The following is a 19,612-nucleotide window of genomic DNA, read 5'->3' as shown; positions in this document are numbered from 1 at the left end:
CTAAGTAGTTAAGAGTACAGATAGGAGCCCCTGGTGCCAAGCAGTGACAGTATTTTTAAAGAAATTAGACATATATATGACTTAGGCTTGTGATTACCTCAGAAAAAGAATAAAAGAGCAGTGAAGCATAGAAGACAGGCAGAATTTTAACTAGCTACTCAGAGGCTGAATCAGCTTAGCTAGCTACTCAGGAGGCTGAGATCTGAAGACCACTGTTCAAAGCCAGTCCAATCATGAAAATACATGCAATTATCTCCATAAATCCAGAAGTGTAGCAGTAGCTCAAGTGGTAGACCACTATCCTTGGGCACAGAAGCTTAGGGATAGTGCCCAGGCACTATCAAGCCTCGGGAATGATGAATGCATCCATGAGCACATGTGCGTGTTTGTACAGGCACGAGTGTGCACACACACACACACTCTCTCTCACACACACACACACACACAAATGAGTATTTCAATACAGAGTTCTTTATTTTTTCTCCTTGCTGTACTTTATTTCCCTGTATTAGTTCACCAATTAACAAAATCAGCTAAGCACCTATTTACATACAACTCATCATGTTTCTCTAAAGTCTGCTCTCTTTTTGGAAACCTGCTTTCATTTCACCCAAAAGTCAATTATTCAGGAGGTCAATTCATCTCCCTAAACTCTTCAGTGTTAGATGCTTGTTTAAGGTTCTTCCTAGCAATATGACTGTGTGAAATCCTGCATCAAGCAGCATATTTCTTTCACTAGAGGGGAAGCCTCTGTCAAACAATTAATAATAGGTTTTTCTCCTCCTGACAAGCATCTGTAGTTTTATTATCTTTATATAATTTATGATCTGTCTGTGTATGTCAAAGACTGCTGTGAAAATAAAAAGACTCTTCTCAGCACTAAGCATTCATATACCATTCATAGATATGAAGGTGTTTAAATATTACTGAAATTGCCTTGGAGTAAATAATGTTCACCTTGACTATATTGAGAAGAAGAATTGGTTTCTCAGCACTTTAGGTAAGAACTTGAGTGAAAGAAACAAAAGGAAAAATGAGGAACAACTCAACACATACATTCAAATGAAACAAAACAAACCAAGAAAACACAAATTAATTCAATACTCAAGAACCTGCAGGAAATGCAAAATTTTTTGAAAAATCAGCTATGATAAGCTTATGAAACTCCTGACTATGTGGGAGTGTACTGTTGTGAGGATAGTGGTTAAAGCCCCGACTGGACAGAAAGATCTGTACACAATGCCAAGACCTGTTATCCTAAATTCCAGGAAGAATAACATAAAGTGGACTGAGCTCAAGATCACACACAAGTAGGAAGCCAGATTCTATCTGAAAATTAATCAGGATAATTTAGGGCTGGTGGCATGACAAAGTGGTAAGAACACCCATTTAGGAGACACAAGTCACTCAATTCAAACTCTAATATTATGGGTATTAAAGAAAAAAGCTATGATTTTAAATAATTGGAATAATTGTAAGATTTGAGTTTTTAACTGGAGAAAAATCAATGAGATAGAGTGAACCCACCTTGCAATGCTTTCTACTTAGGTGATAATGTTATGTGGTACTCCAGACATAACAGAGTTACCTTGCAAATGAACATGGATGTGCATTTGGGTGATGGAAATACTCTACTTACACAGGTGTAAATTAAATAGATATTCTTTGGCAGATTGTAGTTCTTGAACTAAGAGCCTGGGTGATGTCCCTGAGCTTTTTCTGTCAAGGCTACCACTCAACAAATTTGAGCCGCAGTTCCAATTTTGATTTTCTGGTAGTTGTTTGGAGATAAGAGGCTCATGGACTTTCCTGCCAAGGATGGCTTCAAACCATGATTATCAGGTCTCAGCCTCACGAGTAACCAGGATTTCAGGCATGATCCGTCGATATTTTTAATAATTTAGTAAATTGTACAGTTACAGAATGTATAAATTATCATTATAAACTTCACAATATATGTGTGTATGTATATATCAATGCATACAAATAGAAATATTTAAACATATTTGTGTATCTACAATAAATTTATGAAATCATCCTTGATTATAAAATAAAATGGAAACAAACCATAATCAGGAGGGGCTGGGACGGTGGCTCAGTGTTAGAGGGCTTGCCTTTCATGCTTGAAGCCCTGGGTTCGATTCCTCAGCACCACCTAGGCAAAAAGAAAAAAGCCATAAGTGGTGCTGTGGCTCAAGTGGTTCAGTGCTATCCTTGAGCTGAAGAGCTGAGGGACAGAGTCCAGGCCCAGAGTTCAGGCCCACGACTGGACGAAAACAAAGGGAATTGTCACATGTTACTTGTTTTTGACTGGAATATGAATTGTGAGAATCAGTTTGGGAAAAACCATCTTTACTTTAACAAAATTGATATTGGCTATTAATTCTAATCCATTTATTTATCCATACTGTGCATCCTCAGATATGAGTGTCAAAATCAAACCACACTTTTTTGCCTTTGTATTTTAATCACCTGTTATAATTTAGGGGATAGATGAAGTAATGACATAAAGATTAAAATAATAGTAAGTGAGGTTATGAGTTAGATCTGAAAAGGATTGTAAATATTCCAATAGCTAATTAAATTGCATTTTTCTTACTTTTACTCTATTGACACGTCCCTCATTCCCACATTAAGAAAGTACATAGAAGGTTATCACTACATTTTGTGTAAACTTATGACAAAATGTATTGAAAGAATATGGGCACAGTGTTTTTTGCTTATTGAGACCTGTAGGTGGTAGTTGTGTTTTTGAGGAGTTGCAAAAAGTTGTGATGGAGATGGAGGGAGTGATGTGCTTTTCTGGAAAATTGGCTAGAGGATTGCTCCCAGAAAGATAGTCATGAATTCTTCCAAAAAGTTAGATCCCTTTGGAGTTGATTCTGGTGCAGGATGATATATAAGGATCTAACTTTAGTATTCTACAAGTAGTTAACCAATTTTGCCAGCACCATTTACTGAAGAGGCTGTCTTTCTTCCATTCTATTTTTTTAGCTCCCTTATCAAAGATTAGATGGCTATAGGTCTGTAGGTTCATTTCTGGGTTTTCAATGCTATTCCATTGGTCCTGAGGTCTGTTCCTGTGCCAGTACCAAGCTGTTTTGATTACTATGGCTTTATAATAGAGTTTGAAATTTGGTATTGATATTCCTCCAGCAGTGATCTTTCCATTGAGGAGCGTTTTTGCTATTCGGGGTCTTTTATTGTTCCATATGAATTTTTGGATTGTTTCTTCTATTTCCTTGAAGAATAAGGTTGGAATTTTGATAGGTATCACATTGAATTTGTAGATAGCCTTGGGAAGTATTGCCATTTTCACAATGTTAATCTTTCCAATCCAGGAGCACGGGAGTTTTTTCCATTTTCTAACTTCTGTTCGATTTCCTTTTTCAAGTTTTTAAAGTTTTCATCATAGAGGTCCTTCACTTCTTTGGTTAAGTTAATTCCTAGGTATATGATTTTTTGTGGGGCTATTACAATTGGAGTTGCTTTCTTAATTCAGCCCCCCTTTACTCATTGTTGGCATATAGAAAAGCCATTGATTTGGGGGCGTTAATTTTATACCCTGCTACTTTGCCAAACTTTTGAATCAGCTTGAGTAATATGGGAGTGGAGTCTATGGGATTCTTTAGATACAAGATCATGTCATCTGCAAAGAGGGCGAGTTTTATTTCTTCTTTCCCTATTTGGATCCCCTTTATGTCTGCATCTTGTCTTATTGCTGTAGCTATGCATTCTAACATTAAATTGAAGAGAAGCAGAGAGAGGGGACATCCTTGTCTTGTTGCTGAGTTAGAAGGAAATGGCTTTAGTTTTTCACCATTAAGTATAATGGTGGTTGTAGGTTTGTCATATACAGCCTTTATTGTATTGAGGAATGTTCCATGTATTCCTAATTTTTCCAAAACCTTCATAATAAAGGGGTGTTGTATCTTGTCGAACGCTTTTTCTGCATCTCTTGAGATAACCATGTGGTTCTTATCCTTGCTCCTGTTGATGTGATGAATAATATTAATTGATTTGTGTATATTGAACCAGCTTTGCATCCCTGAAATGAATCCTGTTTGATCATGGTGTATGATTTTTTGGATGAATTGCTGAAGTCGATTGGCCAAAATTTTGTTGAGAAATTTTCATCAATGTTCATCAAAGAAACGGGTCTATGGTTCTCTTTTTTGATGAGTCTCTGCCTTGTTTTGGGATGAGGGTGATGATGGCTTCATAGAATGTGTTCGGTAGTGAACTTTCTCTTTCAATTCCACTGAAATGTTGGAGGAGTATTGGTGTGAGCTCTCGGAGTAAAAGCAGACACTCTGAAAACATTACAGGATGGAATAGGAGAAACCCTAGGTCTCCTTTGCACAGGCCAAGTTTTCTTGATAGAGACCCGGAAACACAACAAACTAAGAAAGGTTGGACAAATGGGATTTCAGGAAGTTGCAGAGCTTCTGCATGGCAAAGGACATAGCTAGCAAGATCAATAGAAAGCCCACAGATTGGGAGAAGATCTTCACTAGCCATACAACGGAAAAGGGTTTCATATCTAAAATATGCTTGCAACTCAAAAAATTACATCCCCCAACAACAAATCCTCAAAGAAACAACTGCCCAATAAATAACTGGGCAAATGACTTAAAGAGAAACTTCTCTGAAGAAGAAAGAAGGATGGCCAATAGACACAGGAAGAAATGCTCAACCTCCCTAGCCATAAAAGAAATGCAAATCAAAACAACATTGAGGTACCACCTCACTCCAGTTAGAATGGCAAAAATCAAGAACTCTAATAACAACAGATGCTAGAGGGGATGTGGACAGAAGGGACCTTACTGCATTGTTGGTGGGAATGTAAACTTGTTCAACCACTTTGGAAAGCAGTATGGAGGTTCCTCAAAAGACTCCACATAGAGCTCCCCTGACACAGCAATCCCACTTTTGGGCATTTACCCAAATGTTTACGAACAAGACCACACTAAAGCCAACAGCACAACTATGTTTATTGCAGCATTATTTACCACAGCTAAGATATGGAACCAACCCAGATGATCCTCAGTAGATGAATGGATCAAGAAAATATGGTATATATAATCAATGGAATTCTATGCCTCCATCAGAAAGAATGAAATTTCCCCATTTGTGAGGAAATGGAAAGGCTAGGAAAAAATTATATTAAGTGAAGTAAGCCAAGCCCAAAGAAACATAGGTCCCATGGTTTCCCTTATTTGCAATAGCTAGTATATATATGAGTCAAGAAGAAAAGATCAGATAATGTAATGTTAGGAAAATGAACCCTAAGATACGTATTTAAATGTTTTTTTCTTTCATGCATTTGTATCTAAAGTATTTATAAGATTATTTCTTTGTTGCTTTCTATGTCCCTCCCCCACAGTATAACCCCTGCTTTCACTGTATTTGATGTTGGATAATTTGTGGAGAGGAAGTGGAAAAACAAGTCGTTTAAATAAGAATACTGGTGGACCCGTTGCAACAATGAGAAGAACAAGTTGTCATGTAGAAAATGAACTTTACAACTTTGGTGGGTGGTTGGGGAGAATCGGTTGGGGTTGCGGGGCAGGGGGTGGCTGGGAAGTGATGGGAAGGATAAACAAAGGAGAAGGCAACAATGCTTGATAAGAAAAGTACTCATTATCTTGTCCATGTAATTGTAACCCCTCTCTACATTATTTTCACAAAAATTTACAGTACAATCACTTTCACAATCATGTTCACTGTTGCATTATTCCCCTTAGCAAAGTTATGGAAACAGACAAGATATCCTTTGGCAGAGGCATGGTTAGAGAAGTGTGGCACATATCCACAATTGGATGGCACCCATCCAATATGAAGACTGTTACATCATTTGCAAAGAAATGGATAGATCTAAAAATATGTTAAGTAAAGTAAACCAGAACCAGACACACAAAGGAACCATGTTCTGTCGCTTATTTGGAAGCTAGACCTTTAGGCAAAAGTATTACACAACTTTTCACAACAGAATTAACCAAAGCATTCTCTTTTCAGAGGAGTATTTAAGAAGTGTAATTTCTTATAAAATTGAACTTTTAATCTAAAAAAATGAATACCAGGAAACTATCACTTGGAAGTTGTGAAGGGAAGTCAAAGGGAAGGAATAAAGAGAGTTATAGAGGAAGAGGGTGAAGGCATAATATTCAATGCGGATAGTATGAATCTAGAAAAAATGAAAATGGGGTGAGCTTTGGAAGGATGTGGGAATGTAATGTAAACATCTCTTGTACTTATAAACTGATTTGTTGAATGGAAATTCCTTCGTACCACTATTTAATTAAATACAATTAAAAACAATGGAGACATCTGATCTTAAACTGCATTCTCTTAAACCATGAGAAAATATAATAGTTTCCTCTTCAGAAATTTTCTTTGCAGGTTTTTTCCTCATAATGACAGGAAAGTGAACAAAGCAATGAATATCAATACATCACATTGTATATCCTAAATAGACACAATATAAATATCACATGAAAAATGTTAGAATTCATCACATGATAAAATAACAGGTAGAAAGTAGCAAATGTTGATTGTTTTTCCAAGTACTTTAGGTTATCTAATTTAATCCTCAAAATAATTAAATAAATTAGAACTACTTTTATTTTTAATTATCAGATGATGATATTGAAGTCTTCAGAGTTGGAATTACTAGTATAACATTGCATACATGGTAAGTGTTAGTCTACGCCCCATTCCTACCATATCAAATTACCTCATTCTATTTTATGACTAAAACACCAGCACTTAGTCTATTAATTCTAGGAAAATTTCCCAAAATAATTGTGGACACTCAAAATATTTCACTTTATCTTTGTTAGAAAATAGGTAACTACGCCGGATGTAAAGCATCCTAGAAGCCACATTTAGGTAGATGGAATATTGGAGTCTTTATTACACAGTTAGCAGGCTGCTGGCCACCCATTTTTACAAAGGCCTGAAGCCCCCAAACACACAAAACACGGTTAGGAAACAGTCTAGAGAGGAAAGAAAGAACAAAAATACCAACAAACCAATTCAACTCCAATGGAGAGTTGAATTGTGATGCCATGATGACTGGAGATGAGTCAGAAGACAAGACATGACCACAGTGACACATGTGGCATGACATAATGGTGGCTGGGCTGGGCCTAAATAGGGTCTCAGCAGGGGACAGGTCCACAGGTTACTAAATCTGCCAGTCCAGTGCCTGGGACTGGTAATTTCTATCAGCCAAGTGCTCACCCCTGCCTCCAGGGATCTTGGAATATCCATCACCTGGGAGTCAGATGATGATGGAGGCATTTTCCTTCCCCCGGCATGAAGACAAGATACGAGACCCTATCATCCACCATGTGGCCAATATGGCACCAGTCAGATCTGACCTCCTTATCTCATTCCCCACTTTTTTTCTTATGTACATTAAGTCATTGAAGTTTTTTCTGTAAGAGATCTGAATTTTTCCCTGGGCTGTTACCTTCTGCAATTTTTTAATTTATATATGTATATATATATATATATATATATATATACACATACATATATATATACATACATATATATATATATACATACATATATATATAAATAATTTTTATTGTGAAAATGCAATACAGAGGGGCTACAATTACACGAGCAAGGTAATGAGTACATTTCTTATCAAGCATTGTTGCCTCCTCCTTTGGTTTTCCCCTACCATCCCTTCACTCCCATCTCCACCACTATACCCTCACCCCCGGTGCCAAAGTTGTAAAGTTTGCTTTTCAACATAGGATTTTGCACATCTCATTGTTGCAATAGGTCCACCTGTATCCCTAGTTAAACAATTTGTTTTTTTTCCTTTCCCCTCCCCAAAATATACCAACATCAAATACAGTGAAAACAGGGCTTATACTGTGGGGGAAGAGACATAAATGCAACAAAACTATCACCTTATAAATATGTTAGAAACAATAGCAAGAAAGAAAAAACTACTTGTGTCCTTATCTAGTGAAGTAAGCTGGGCCAAAGAAACATAGATCCCATTGAAGTACCCGATTTCGGGTGCCCCTCACAGACCACCAGGCTCTTTGCAAACAGCAAAGAGTCGTTTATTGAAAGCTCGAGCTTGGTCCTCTGCACACTTGGTAACCGGTGATGCTAAGAGGCCCCGAGCACAAAATTAGAACAGCTTTTATAGTATCGAACAAACAAGTTTAGGGGGTTTCCACAAAAGCAAGTCCACAAGTTCAGGGGGTTTAAGTCCACCCTGACCACACTTGCCTTTTTCTGATGGAATACTTAGGGAACTGTTCTTTTCCTTAAGGATGGGCAGGGTTGGTGGCAACCTGGGGTTTGTCTGAGAACTTTCTCTTTGGTGGTTACTCTGAGGGCAGCACAGCTCAGGAGGTTTGATCTTAAAATGGAGTTACTGTAGCTCTTCACCATGGTTTCCCTTATTTGCAATAACTAGTATATGTCTGAGACAAGCTGAAAAGATCAGATAAGATGATGTTAGGTAAAATGAACCCCTCCTGTAATTTAAGAAGTCTCCAACAGTTATGCCCTGTATCTGCTCAAAGCCCTAATTTGGGAATTTAAACTATCCCACACATTTTACAACCCACTTAGATGACTGGCACATTCTTGCCCAATTATGAAGCAGACAAACATTTAGAAAGGCATGATTACAATTTACTTTCTCATGACTTCCTGGCTCTGATCAATTTCTTTGGGGGGGGTCCAGTCGTGGGGCCTGAACTCTGGGCCTGGGTGCTGTCCCTCAGCTCTTCAGCTCAAGGCTGGTGCTCTACCATTTGAGCCACAGTGCCACTTCCCTCTTTTTTCTTTTTTCTTATGTGGTGCTGAGGAATCGAACCCAGGGCCTCATGCATGCAAGGCAAACGCTCTACCACTGAGCCACCTTCCCAGTCCTTCAATTTTTGAAAGGCCAAACAGGATCTGATACCATCTCTGCCATCTGAGCAGTGGCTTGTAACTGCCTCTGGATGTTTCATCATTGCCAGGGTCCCAGGAGTGTCTTTCTCCATGCTGGGATACACACACCTTGGCATTTTCCTTAATCACTGGACTTCAGCTGGAGAGATGAGCGATAGCGCTCAGGCCCTGAGTTCAAGGCTAGCACTCTGCCAATTTGAGCCCCCAAACAACTCTTCTGTTGACCAATTAGAGATAATCTCACAGGGACCTTTCTCTGCCCAGGCTGGATTTGAACCACAGTTCTCAGATCAACAAGTCTAAACAAAAGGCCATGTTTACTCCAATTAAAAGAAACAAAGATGGTCTTTAGAAATCGTTTTTTAAAGCATGGTCTACCTCGAACTTATTAAGGGCCGAAAGTTATATCTGACAAACTTGTAAGAATCCTTACTCCTTTGTGTGGGCCTGCTGGAACTGTTACAAAAAAAAAAACTATAAGAGCAAACTGAAATAGCAATTAAGCAATTATTTTGGTAATCCTAATTTTTCCTTTTTGCACTTTGAGAAAAATATTAACAATTTAACTTTCAAACTTTATAACCAGGAATTCATCTCCATTTTTTTGCCAGTCCTTGGGATTTAACTCATGGCATACGCAGTGTCCTTGAGCTTCTTTTGGTCAAGGCTAGCACTGCTTCCTGCTTTTTCTGAATACCTGGTAGTGAGGAATTGAACTCAGGATTTGATGCATGCTAGGCAAGCACTCTACCACTAAGCCACTTTCGCAGCCCAGCCACATTCCCAGCCCATCCAATCCTAATTTCTTTTTAAGTTCAAAGAATTTTTTTTTTGTTGTTATTGTGAAAATACCATATGTAGAGGTTTCAATTACATGGGCAAGGTGATGAGTACATTTGTTGCCTCCTCCTTTCTTTCCCCTTACAATATCTTCCCACCCTCCCCATCCTCCAACCCCTCCGCCCCCGCCATGGGGGAGGGACATACAAAGCAACAAACAAATCATCTTATAAATATGTTATAAACAATAGCAAGAAAGAAAAACTATTCGAGTCCTTATCTTGGGGTTCATTTAACCTTACATCAACGTATCTGACTGTTTCTGATTGTCTCAGACATGTACTAGTTATTGAAAATAAGGGAAACCATGGGACCTATGTTTCTTTAGGCCTGGCTTACTTCATTTAATATATTTTTTTCCCAAGTCTTTCCATTTCCTAACAAATGGGACAATGTTATTCTTTCTGATAGCGGCATAGAATTCCATTATGCATATATACCACATTTTCTTGATCCATTCATTTACTGAGGATCATCTGGGTTGGTTCCATATCTTAGCTGTGGTAAATAATGCTGCAATAAACATAGTTGTGCTGGTAGCTTTAGTACGGCTTTGCTTGTGATAATTCCACTAAATGACCAAAAGTGGGATTGCTGGGTCACAGGGGAGGTCTATGTGGAGTCTATGAGGAACCCACTTTAAAAACTTGAAAAAGGAATCAAAACAGAAATTAGAAAATGGAAAAACCTCCCATGCTCCTAGATTGGAATGATCAACATCATGAAAATCGCAATACTTCCCAAGGCTATCTAAAAATTCAATGCGATACCTATCAATATTCCAACCTCATTCTTCAGGAAAATAAAAGAGGCAATCCAAAAATTCATATGGAAAAATAAAAGACCATGAATAGCAAAAGCGATCCTTAACACAAAGAACACTGCTAGAGGAATATCAATACCAAATTTCAAACTCTACTACAAAGCTGTAGAAATCAAAACAGCTTGGTACTGGCTCAAGAACAGATCTCAGGACCCATGGAATAGAATTGAAAACCAAGAAATGAACCCACATACCTATAACTTTGTAATCTTCGATAAGAGGGCTAAAAAAATAGAATGAAAGACAGCCTCTTCAGTAAATGGTGCTGGCAAAATTGGTTAACTACTTATAGAAAACTAAAGCTAGATCTTTATATATCACCCTGCATCAGAATCAGCTCCAAATGGATCAAAGACCACAGAGTCAAAGCAGACACTCTGAAAACATTACAGGATGGAATAAGAGAAACCCAGGTCTCCAAAATTTTCCTAACAGAGACCTAGAAATACAACAAATCAAAGAAAGGTTGGACAAATGGGATTGCATGAAATTGCAGAGCTTCTGCATGGCAAAGTACATAGCTAGCAAGATCAACAGAAAGCCCACGGATTGGGAGAAGATCTTCACTAGCCATACAACGGACAAGGGTCTCATATCTAAAATATACCTGGAACTCAAAAGTTAAATCACCCAACAACAAACCTTGAAGAAACAACTGCCCAAGAAATAAGTGGGCTAAAGTCTTACCAATCCTAATTTAAGCCTTTTATTAATCTCTGCTTTAACATTTTATACTTTAGTTTTCATTTGTATTTTGAAAACTCCTTTGAAATCTTGAGGATATGTACCACTATTTCCTCTTGGCTACTCATTTTAAAACAGATATACATTAAAAACTTTTGAACTCAAATGACCATTTTTTGTTAATGCAAGAATTAATCACCAGTACTGTACCAAGAAGCTAGACTTAACACCTATATGCTTTTTTATTTTTTTGGTGGGGGGTGTCTGGTTGTGGGCCTGAACTCTGGGCCTAGGTGGTGTCCCTCAGGTCTTCAGCTCAAGGCTAGAGCTGTACCACTTGAGCCACAGTGCCTCTTCTGGTTGTTTCTTTTCTGCTTATGTGGTGCTAAAGAACTGAGCCCGGGCCTCATGCATGCAAGGCAAGTGCTTTACCACTGACCCACCTTCCCAGCCCATCTATATGCCTTTTAAAAAAACATATCCAATTGCAGAGTATCAATGAAAGCAAATCATATACTAATAAATTTTCTAACCATATTTTTAAGGCTTTTTCAAAGTTAATACATCCAAGTGGCAGTTTTAGGAATACCAATCAGATCATGACATCACTCATTTTTACCATTATGTTTCCTGTGTCTGTCTGCAAGAGAAAGGGACAGGACAAAGATTGGTCATACAGCCCCTCCTAAGGAATGTGCATGCACCCAACTCTTCAGGGTTAGTTGAACTACCTTTGTGCCAGCTTGCCCTCTTCTACCATGCGTGGACTCCCCCCAGGGTCTGTCCCAACCTGCATGACTGGCTGAGCTGCACGTCTGCCTCTACATCCCTCACCTCAAAAGACAGTTCTTCTATTAGAGTCTAAGTTTTTCCCTTTTTTTTTCTTGATTCTTGAATGAAATAGTTTCAGACAGAACAGGTAAAGTTTTAGACAGAACAGGTAAAATCTTTGACAGTGTTAAATAAACCTTTATATTTAAATTTCTAATAGTATCCCCAAGTTTTAGCAGAGGGAACTAAATCCCAAACAGCCAATGCCTTTTTGTTGAGTCAGATAACTTGATTACAGTGTAAACAACCTTTGCATTTTAAAATACCGAATTTTAAAATACAGATTTTGATTTGTAAATTAAAGAATTCTTAGAAAGTTTAACTAAACTTCCTGTTTAAAACAATACAATAATCCTTTAAGATATTTGGCATACAAATCTGATGACATTCCTTACAGTTTAAACTCTTTTTTTTACAGCATGCTGATTTTCATCTTGAACATGTTCCAACATACTCATACAAAACTTAAAGTGCACAAAAATGAAAATCAGTCCAGAATCTTGATCTAAAGATTTAAGATTTGTAAAACAAAGTGCCTTTGCTGAGCTTCATTTACCCAGGGCTTGCTTGTTTAGCAATGCATTTTACCAATTGGCCTTGTGAATACCTTCAGCTGGAGGAAGGCTAGGTGGGAGTCACCTGAAACTGAACTAGCCTATCTTTTATCCAATTTTCTTTTTAGACAAGAGCATTTTACAATTTTTTAACTGTTCGGACAAGCCAAATGTCCAAACGAGGCTCAAACTGTCTATGCCCTCACCTCCGGCTGCCTCTGCAGGAAAATGCAGCCTGAAGCTTGTAAGGTCTTGCAACCTCCCATGCCCACGTCCTGACTGCTGCAACACAGACAAAACAGAGCAGGTCTATGACCAGGCCCAGACAGAGCTGGAACTTTTATTCCCCCAGAGATGTCCAAATGAACAAAAATAACAGATTCTAATAACTTGAATAATTGTCTGGGTTTTTTTTTTCAGAGAATGGTGAGCTCTGGCGTTTAGGGTACCTGACTTCGGTGACTGAGAGCCCCAAAATAACTCTCTGAACCTAGAAGAGAGGTGTTAGTTTAGAGGAGCTCTCCTGCAGCCATTTTACATTAAGGGAGGGCCAATCTACCTGGCAGAGAGTGCAGAGATGACCTTGGGTAACAGTACTCATATGCCCTGGCTTTTTCCTGAAAATAAGAAAAGGGTTCTAAAAGCATTTCCAAAAGTGATGGATAAAGAAGTTTGGTGCATTTCTACAAAAAGCAAGATATCAGTGATCTCAGAATTAGCTTAAAGAGAAGTTGTTTCTTACTTTTCCTGCTTGGGCCAAATAAGCTTTCCCCTTGGAATTTTATCAGCACCAGAGTGGAGAACTAAGTTTGACAGGAGATTCTCCACCTCATCCCAAGGTTTCTCCAACATCTGGGGTTAGGGTTGTAGACATAGGTTTAACAGGAGATTCTCCATCTCATCCCTTTCTCCATGCTTGTGGTTCTCAGACATTTAGACAGAAATGTCAACTAAAACAGACACAGATAGGTGGCCACACAAACCAAATGGTCAGACAGGCATAAGCAAACAGCAGCAGAAGGCACCTCCAACAGACAGACAGAACAAATAAGAACCCAAGTGAGGCCAGACTCCAGGTTAAGAACCCTAATCTGCCTCCACTGGGGAGAGGCGCATCCCAAACTCCTCCATGGCTGGGAGTTCTGCTGCATCCCACCTCCCCTTCTGCCCCTTCCACTATACCTGGCCAGGCTTTTCAACTTACCTCTAGAGGCTTTTGAGTTCTAAGTTCCTGCTAGGAACTTCTCTCCACAGCTGTCCCCTAGGGAGTGGCTCTTCTGACACCAGTCCAAAGTCCCTGAACTCAAGGCCCAGGGTCCTGGATCTCACTTGGGCCTACATCTATTATATCCTGGATCCAAAAGAGACTTCACGAAACCCAGATAAAAGTGCTAGGAACTTTATTATTATTTTTTTTTTTATCAAAAAGGCTTTCTTGAATGCTGGGGGTGGGGGGGTGGCGGGGTGGCTAGCTCGGCTTGCCCAGGATGCCGCACAGGGTGGCCACGCTGCCCAGGATGAAGCCCAGGGCCAGGGACAAGGTCTGGTCGAAGGAGCCAGGCAGCTGCTCCACGTGCTGGTTCCGGGTCAGCAGCTGGTCTCGCAGCAGGCCCAGCATGCCCACGATGTTGCCCAGGTGCGTCAGCGTCTGCAGCAGGGCAGCATTCAGCGATGGTGTGGCGGCCGATGGCAAGAGGTTGGCAGGGGCCCAGGGCGATGCGGCAGCTGCGGGAGGGAGCGCAGGGTCAGTGCTGCAGCCCACCCTCCGGCCTCTGACCCTCCGGCCCCGGCCGCCCCTTCCAGCCTCCAGCCCCAATCGCCCTCCCCCCCCCACGCCCCCCCCTTGCCCTGCCGACCCTTTCCCTCTCCCGCGGCCACCTGCCTACCTGGCTCATCTAGGGCTGGTGCGGGCGCGGAGGGGGCGGGGTGGCGGCCATGCTGTGGGCACCCCGGCCCCGCGGGGCGGCGGCGGGCGCGCTCGTCCGGCCCATCGTCGCCCAGCAGCCCCATGAGCTCGTGGATCTGTGCGTCCAAGGGCCCGGGCGCTTGGCCAGTGGCCTTGGGCACCTTGTTCTTGAGGAACTTGTAGCAGCGAGGACATTTTGCGGGAGTGCGCAGCACCTGCCTCAGGGCTAGCGCCACCGCCCGCGGTGGGGTCCCTGGTGCGTCCTCAGCTGGCGGCAGCATCTCGCCCATGGGATCTGTCGGCGAGGGCAGCACCAGCGGTGGCGGCCGCCTGGGCCGGAGCAGCATCCCAGCGGGCCGCATGGGCTCCGGGGTTGGGGCGGTGCCCGGGGGCCTGCGGGGGCCCGGGGGGTTGCGAGGGCCTGGGGGCTGGGAGACCCTGGGCGGCTGTGGCATCTCGGCTGCCCGCACACTCTCTGCCGAGCTAGGAACTTTATTACTACCACATGGGACCACTTCCTTCCACTGGGAAAGTAGGAACAGCCTTGAGCTCAGGGTAGGATGTGTTTTTATAGGGGTAGATTAGATAGAGTTATATATACAAGCCATGCAAGGCAGGTTTGGCATATTTTTCATTGGTTACAGTTATATGACCTTTAAATTAATTTGTTCTTTATGGTAATATCATATGTAATCATTTGTAATAGGTCACTCATAGTGGGACCACTCAGCGGTGGTCTTCAATTGGTGGGCTTAAGGCCTTGTTACCAAGGCAAGCAAGCAAGGTTATAGAAGCAAAACTTGGCAGAAACATAGCCTTGACTCACAGAAGCATAGGCAAAACATAATCTTGACTTGGTCAGCATGATCAATACTATCAAAGCTATTGACACTACTTTAGAAATTATTTTTATTATAAGCTCCTAACTGCTCTTTAATGCAGCTGGTGATAAGCCTCGGTTGTCAATAGGCTTTTGCAAAGCTGCCAGTTTGGTAAAATTGAGTAAGGGTGCGATGTTCTTTTGCTTTTTTATCAAGGATGGGGAAAGGACAAAAGTTGACTACTGGTCAGCCTTTGTCTGGGGTTTTTCTTTACCAGGAGGTTTTTTCCCTTTATCAATAATTGTGTTTTGTTTTCTGATTTCACAGTTTTGTACCCATGGCTATTCTTTTCCCAGGGAAAAGGGGGTTCAGGGGAGAAAGTAAATTTCTAAGAGCAGGAGGGACTGAGGCCAGACAACAGAAGAAATTTCTGCCAGTGAATAGTAACTTGGATATTACAGAAAACCAAAGATCTGGTGTTTTAGTGCATTAAGCTGTTCACATTGTAATCAAATTATCTGACTTCTCAAAAATGTAAAGGATTATTGCATTATTTTGAAGAAGAACTTTAGTTAATTTTCAAGTTTTTGCTAACACCAAAACTTGATGACTTTTCTTGGGAGTTTAAAACAACTCATTTATGTTTTTACATGATGATGACAGGCAGAAATTTACTGGTAGAACAAACTCCAGAGTTCATTTCAGGGGTTTCACAGAGCAAGGGCACCTGGGACTGAGGAATGTCTCTCAAGGCCTTCCACTAAGTGCGGCCATGTGGCCTGTCCCCTGACACAGGAGTCAGGCATGACAGGAGTCATCCTGTTCAGGCGAGAATAGGATCTCACTGGGGCATCCAGATGAAGTGGACTGACCCCCTGGACAAAGTCACAGACGCTGACCAGTATCTTAAAAGATAGTTTATTCAATTGACCAGCCAGGGTTAACTCATCTAGGGAATGAGCAGTCCCAAACTCAAATAGCTCAGGGTTTATAAAGGTAAAAAAAATGCATTCTTTTAGAGCAGATTCAAGCAAGGTGGTGTACAGAAGAACTTCGCAGTTATTTTATTTTGCAAGCTCTTAAGTCACAAACATTCCCCAAACAATTAAAACCGTAAGTACTCCTGTAACAATTTCTTGACCTAAAGCAACGGGCAGTTCCTAGTTTGGGGGCCAGGTGTTTTGCTTTTTCAAATCTAGTAATTACAGTAGAAGGAACAGCTAGGGGGTAAATAAGCCTAGTTCTTTCCTCATAACTAGTTGTTCCAGTTCAATCCTGCCTTGCATAGTTTGGCCCTATTCTTAATGAATGAAGTTCCTACAAGAATTGTTTAAGGGCTGGGTGCCTGTGGCTCACACCTGTAATCCTAGCTACTCAGGAGGCTGAGATCTGAGGATCGTGGTTCAAAGCCAGCCCGGGCAGGAAAGTCCATGATACTCTCATCTCCAATAAACCACTAGAAAACCAGAAGTGGCACTGTGACTCAAGCAGTACAGCACTTGCCTTGAGCTGAAGAGCTGAGGGATAGTGCCCAAGCCCAGAGTTCAGGACCCCTGACCAAAAAATAAATAAATAAAAATAAATAAATAAATAAAATAAAGAATCATTTAAGGAAGAAGCTAAGAAAAAGAAAATACAGCTAAGAACAAAAGAGAGCAGCAGAGATTACTAATCTCCATATCTAATAGTTATAAAAAACATGCAAGTTAAAAAAAAAGATTTCAGCCAGGTGTGGGTGGCTCACAACTGTAATCCTAGCAATACAGGAGACTGAGATCTGAGGGTCCTGGTTTGAAGCCAGCCTGGAAAGAAAAGTCTGTGAGGTTTTTTATCTCCAATTAACCTGCACAAAGCCAGACCTGGAGGTATGGCTCAAATGGTATAGCACTAGCCTCGAGCAGAAAAAGCTTAAGGAGGGGCTAGGAAGGTGGCTCAGTGGTAGTGCGCTTGTCTTGCATGCATGAGGCCCTGGTTCCATTCCTCAGCATCGCATAAGTAAAAAAAAGAAATAAGCCGGAAATGGTGCTGTGGCTCAAGTGGTAGAGTGCTAGCCTTGATCTGAAGAGCTAAGGGACATTGCTCAGGCCCAGAGTTTAGGCCCTATGACTGGACCCAAAACAAAAAACAAAAAAAAAAAGCTTAGGGATAGTTCAGTCCCCAGTTGAGTGGGGCTCAGTGTCCCAGCTCTGAGTTCACTCTCCAGTATTGGCACCAAAATAGGAATAATATTAATAATTACTTAAGAAGAAACAGGAAATACTTAGGATGTGGTAGATGTTTGAGTCCTGAAGCTCCCTGTTGAGTTGCCTTGTTTCCTTTGTAGTACTGTTGCAGTGGTGTGTGTGTGTGTGTGTGTGTGTACACAAGTAACCCTATTAGTTATTTTATTGTAACCATTAGAACCCATGAGCAAGAACTATTATAAGAAAACAGAAGTGTTGAACAATACGCTGTAAGCTACAACAGTAGATGGCCAAGCCAGATGGACCCCAGGTATCCTTGATTCTGGACTGTGCACAGTTAACCAATCACAGACAGTATTGGCTCCTTGGTTAAACCCCAGAGAAAAAGCTGCTTTGCTCGGGATGCTGCAAGATAGACTGGCCAAGTGAATATCCTGTGTTGAAACAGGGAGAGGCAAGTCAGTAAGGTGAGGGCTATGCAATACTCTGAAGGAAATGGGCATAAGTGAGAATACCTGTCCTAAAGGGGCTTGTGGTAATAGTCTTTCCCCACACCACCATCCTAGAATTGTCCCTCAGCTTTTTGCTCAAGGTTAGCACTCTGCTACTTGAGTCACAGCTCCACTTCTGGCTTTTTTGTTGCTTTATTGGAGATAAGGAGCCTCACTGACCTTTCTGCCTAGGCTGGCTTCAAAGCATGGTCCTCAGATCTCAGCATCCTGATTAGGATTACAAGCATGTGCCATGGGCACCTATCTATAACGCTGTTCTTAATGGCAGTGGCAGTCAGACAGGGCCTTCATCCGTGTCTTATATGGTCTCATCCTAATAGGTACTGTCCTCAGGCTAGAGTGTAGTGGACTGACTGGAAATCTCAGGCCTGGCCACAGTGACAATTGAGTGAGTTACATTTCTTGAATTTGGATGCAGGCCACCTGCTTTGCTTCTTGGGTTTCTGCTTTCAAGTGCTCTGCTGGACTATACCTGGGGTCTCTGGTGGGATGCCTGGGTGAATGTGGGCACTTTTCAGAATGGCTTAGAAGCAGCTCTTGGTGGCTTTGAAGCTTGGCTTTCATTTCTGGCACGACAGTGCATTGGGAAGGTTCTGGATCCAGAGTCAGGCTTAGCTTTGGGCTCAATCTCTGCCACATGCTAGCTCTTTCTTCCATTCCAGATGAGTCACTGTCCATCTCTAGGCTGCCCTGTCCTGTCTCCTCCACATATACCTGTCTCAGACTTGGGGCCAGGGAACTGATGAAGAAATTCTCTTCAGACAAATAGAGATTCCATGGAAAGAAATTGATCATGTACAGCTGGTTTCTCCACTGGCAGTTGTTCAATTTTTTTTTTTATTGCTAATTGTTTTTTTTTTCTTTGTTTTTCCTTCACCTCCCTTCCCAGCCTCCCCCCTCCCCCCCACCCAATCATACCCCCCTCCCCCACACACACCGACATTGTAAAGCTGGTTTTGACATGACATTTTGTACTTCTCATTGTTGCAACAGGTCCACCTGAATCCTTAAACGACTTGTTTGTCCCCATCTCCTCCACATGTTATACTGACATCAAATATAGTGAAAGCGGGGGTTACACTGTGGGGGAGGGACATACAAAGCAACAAAGAAATAATCTTATAAATGCGTTAGAAACACATGCATGAAAGAAACGAAAACATTAAAATACATATTTAAGGGATCAAGCGGAAAAGGTCAGATAATGTGATGTTAGCAGTTGTTCAATTTTATTTCCCTTTCATTTTTCTTCCTCTTCTCAGGGATCACTGCCTAAAAGAACTTCATAGCAACTAGACTTAGATGGTTAAATGTAAATTGGAGCTGGCTTCTGAAACTCCACGTGAGTTTCTTCAGGCCTGGAAGATTTTTCAGAGCCCTACGCACCTAATGCATTTTAGACTTTATTTTTATTTTTCACCTATATTTTTCTTCTTGTATTTCTTCTAGATGCCTTTTATTTTCCCTTAGGACTCAAGCATAATTTTCGTTGCTTTTAGGTGTAATTATAGAAGGCCCAAC

The 19,612-nt window shown here is 41.1% G+C and overlaps 1 protein-coding gene across 1 annotated transcript; it reads right to left on the bottom strand.

Annotated features, from left to right (window-relative positions):
• Positions 1 to 14,137: 14,137 nt before the first annotated feature.
• Positions 14,138 to 15,030, bottom strand: LOC138835419 (undifferentiated embryonic cell transcription factor 1-like). Its single transcript, XM_070033963.1, has 2 exons — positions 14,556 to 15,030; positions 14,138 to 14,394 (listed from the first exon to the last, which is right to left on the bottom strand). Exons 1-2 carry the CDS (start codon positions 15,028 to 15,030, stop codon positions 14,138 to 14,140), a joined length of 732 nt encoding a protein of 243 aa, XP_069890064.1.
• Between the last annotated feature and the right edge of the window lie 4,582 nt (positions 15,031 to 19,612).

This window comes from Dipodomys merriami, unplaced genomic scaffold, assembly GCF_024711535.1.
Source record: "Dipodomys merriami isolate MVZ:Mamm:240054 unplaced genomic scaffold, mDipMer1.0.p SCAF_2378, whole genome shotgun sequence".
Lineage (NCBI taxonomy): Eukaryota > Metazoa > Chordata > Mammalia > Rodentia > Heteromyidae > Dipodomys > Dipodomys merriami.
This window is presented reverse-complemented; position numbering and strand designations above follow the sequence as displayed.

Coding starts and splice junctions, on each gene's coding strand:
- LOC138835419 (XM_070033963.1), bottom strand. CDS start 15,030: ATGCCACAGCCGCCCAGGGTCTCCCAGCCCCCAGGCCCTCGCAACCCC. Junction 14,395..14,555: donor ACCAGCCCTAGATGAGCCAG/GTAGGCAGGTGG, acceptor TCCCTCCCGCAG/CTGCCGCATCGCCCTGGGCC.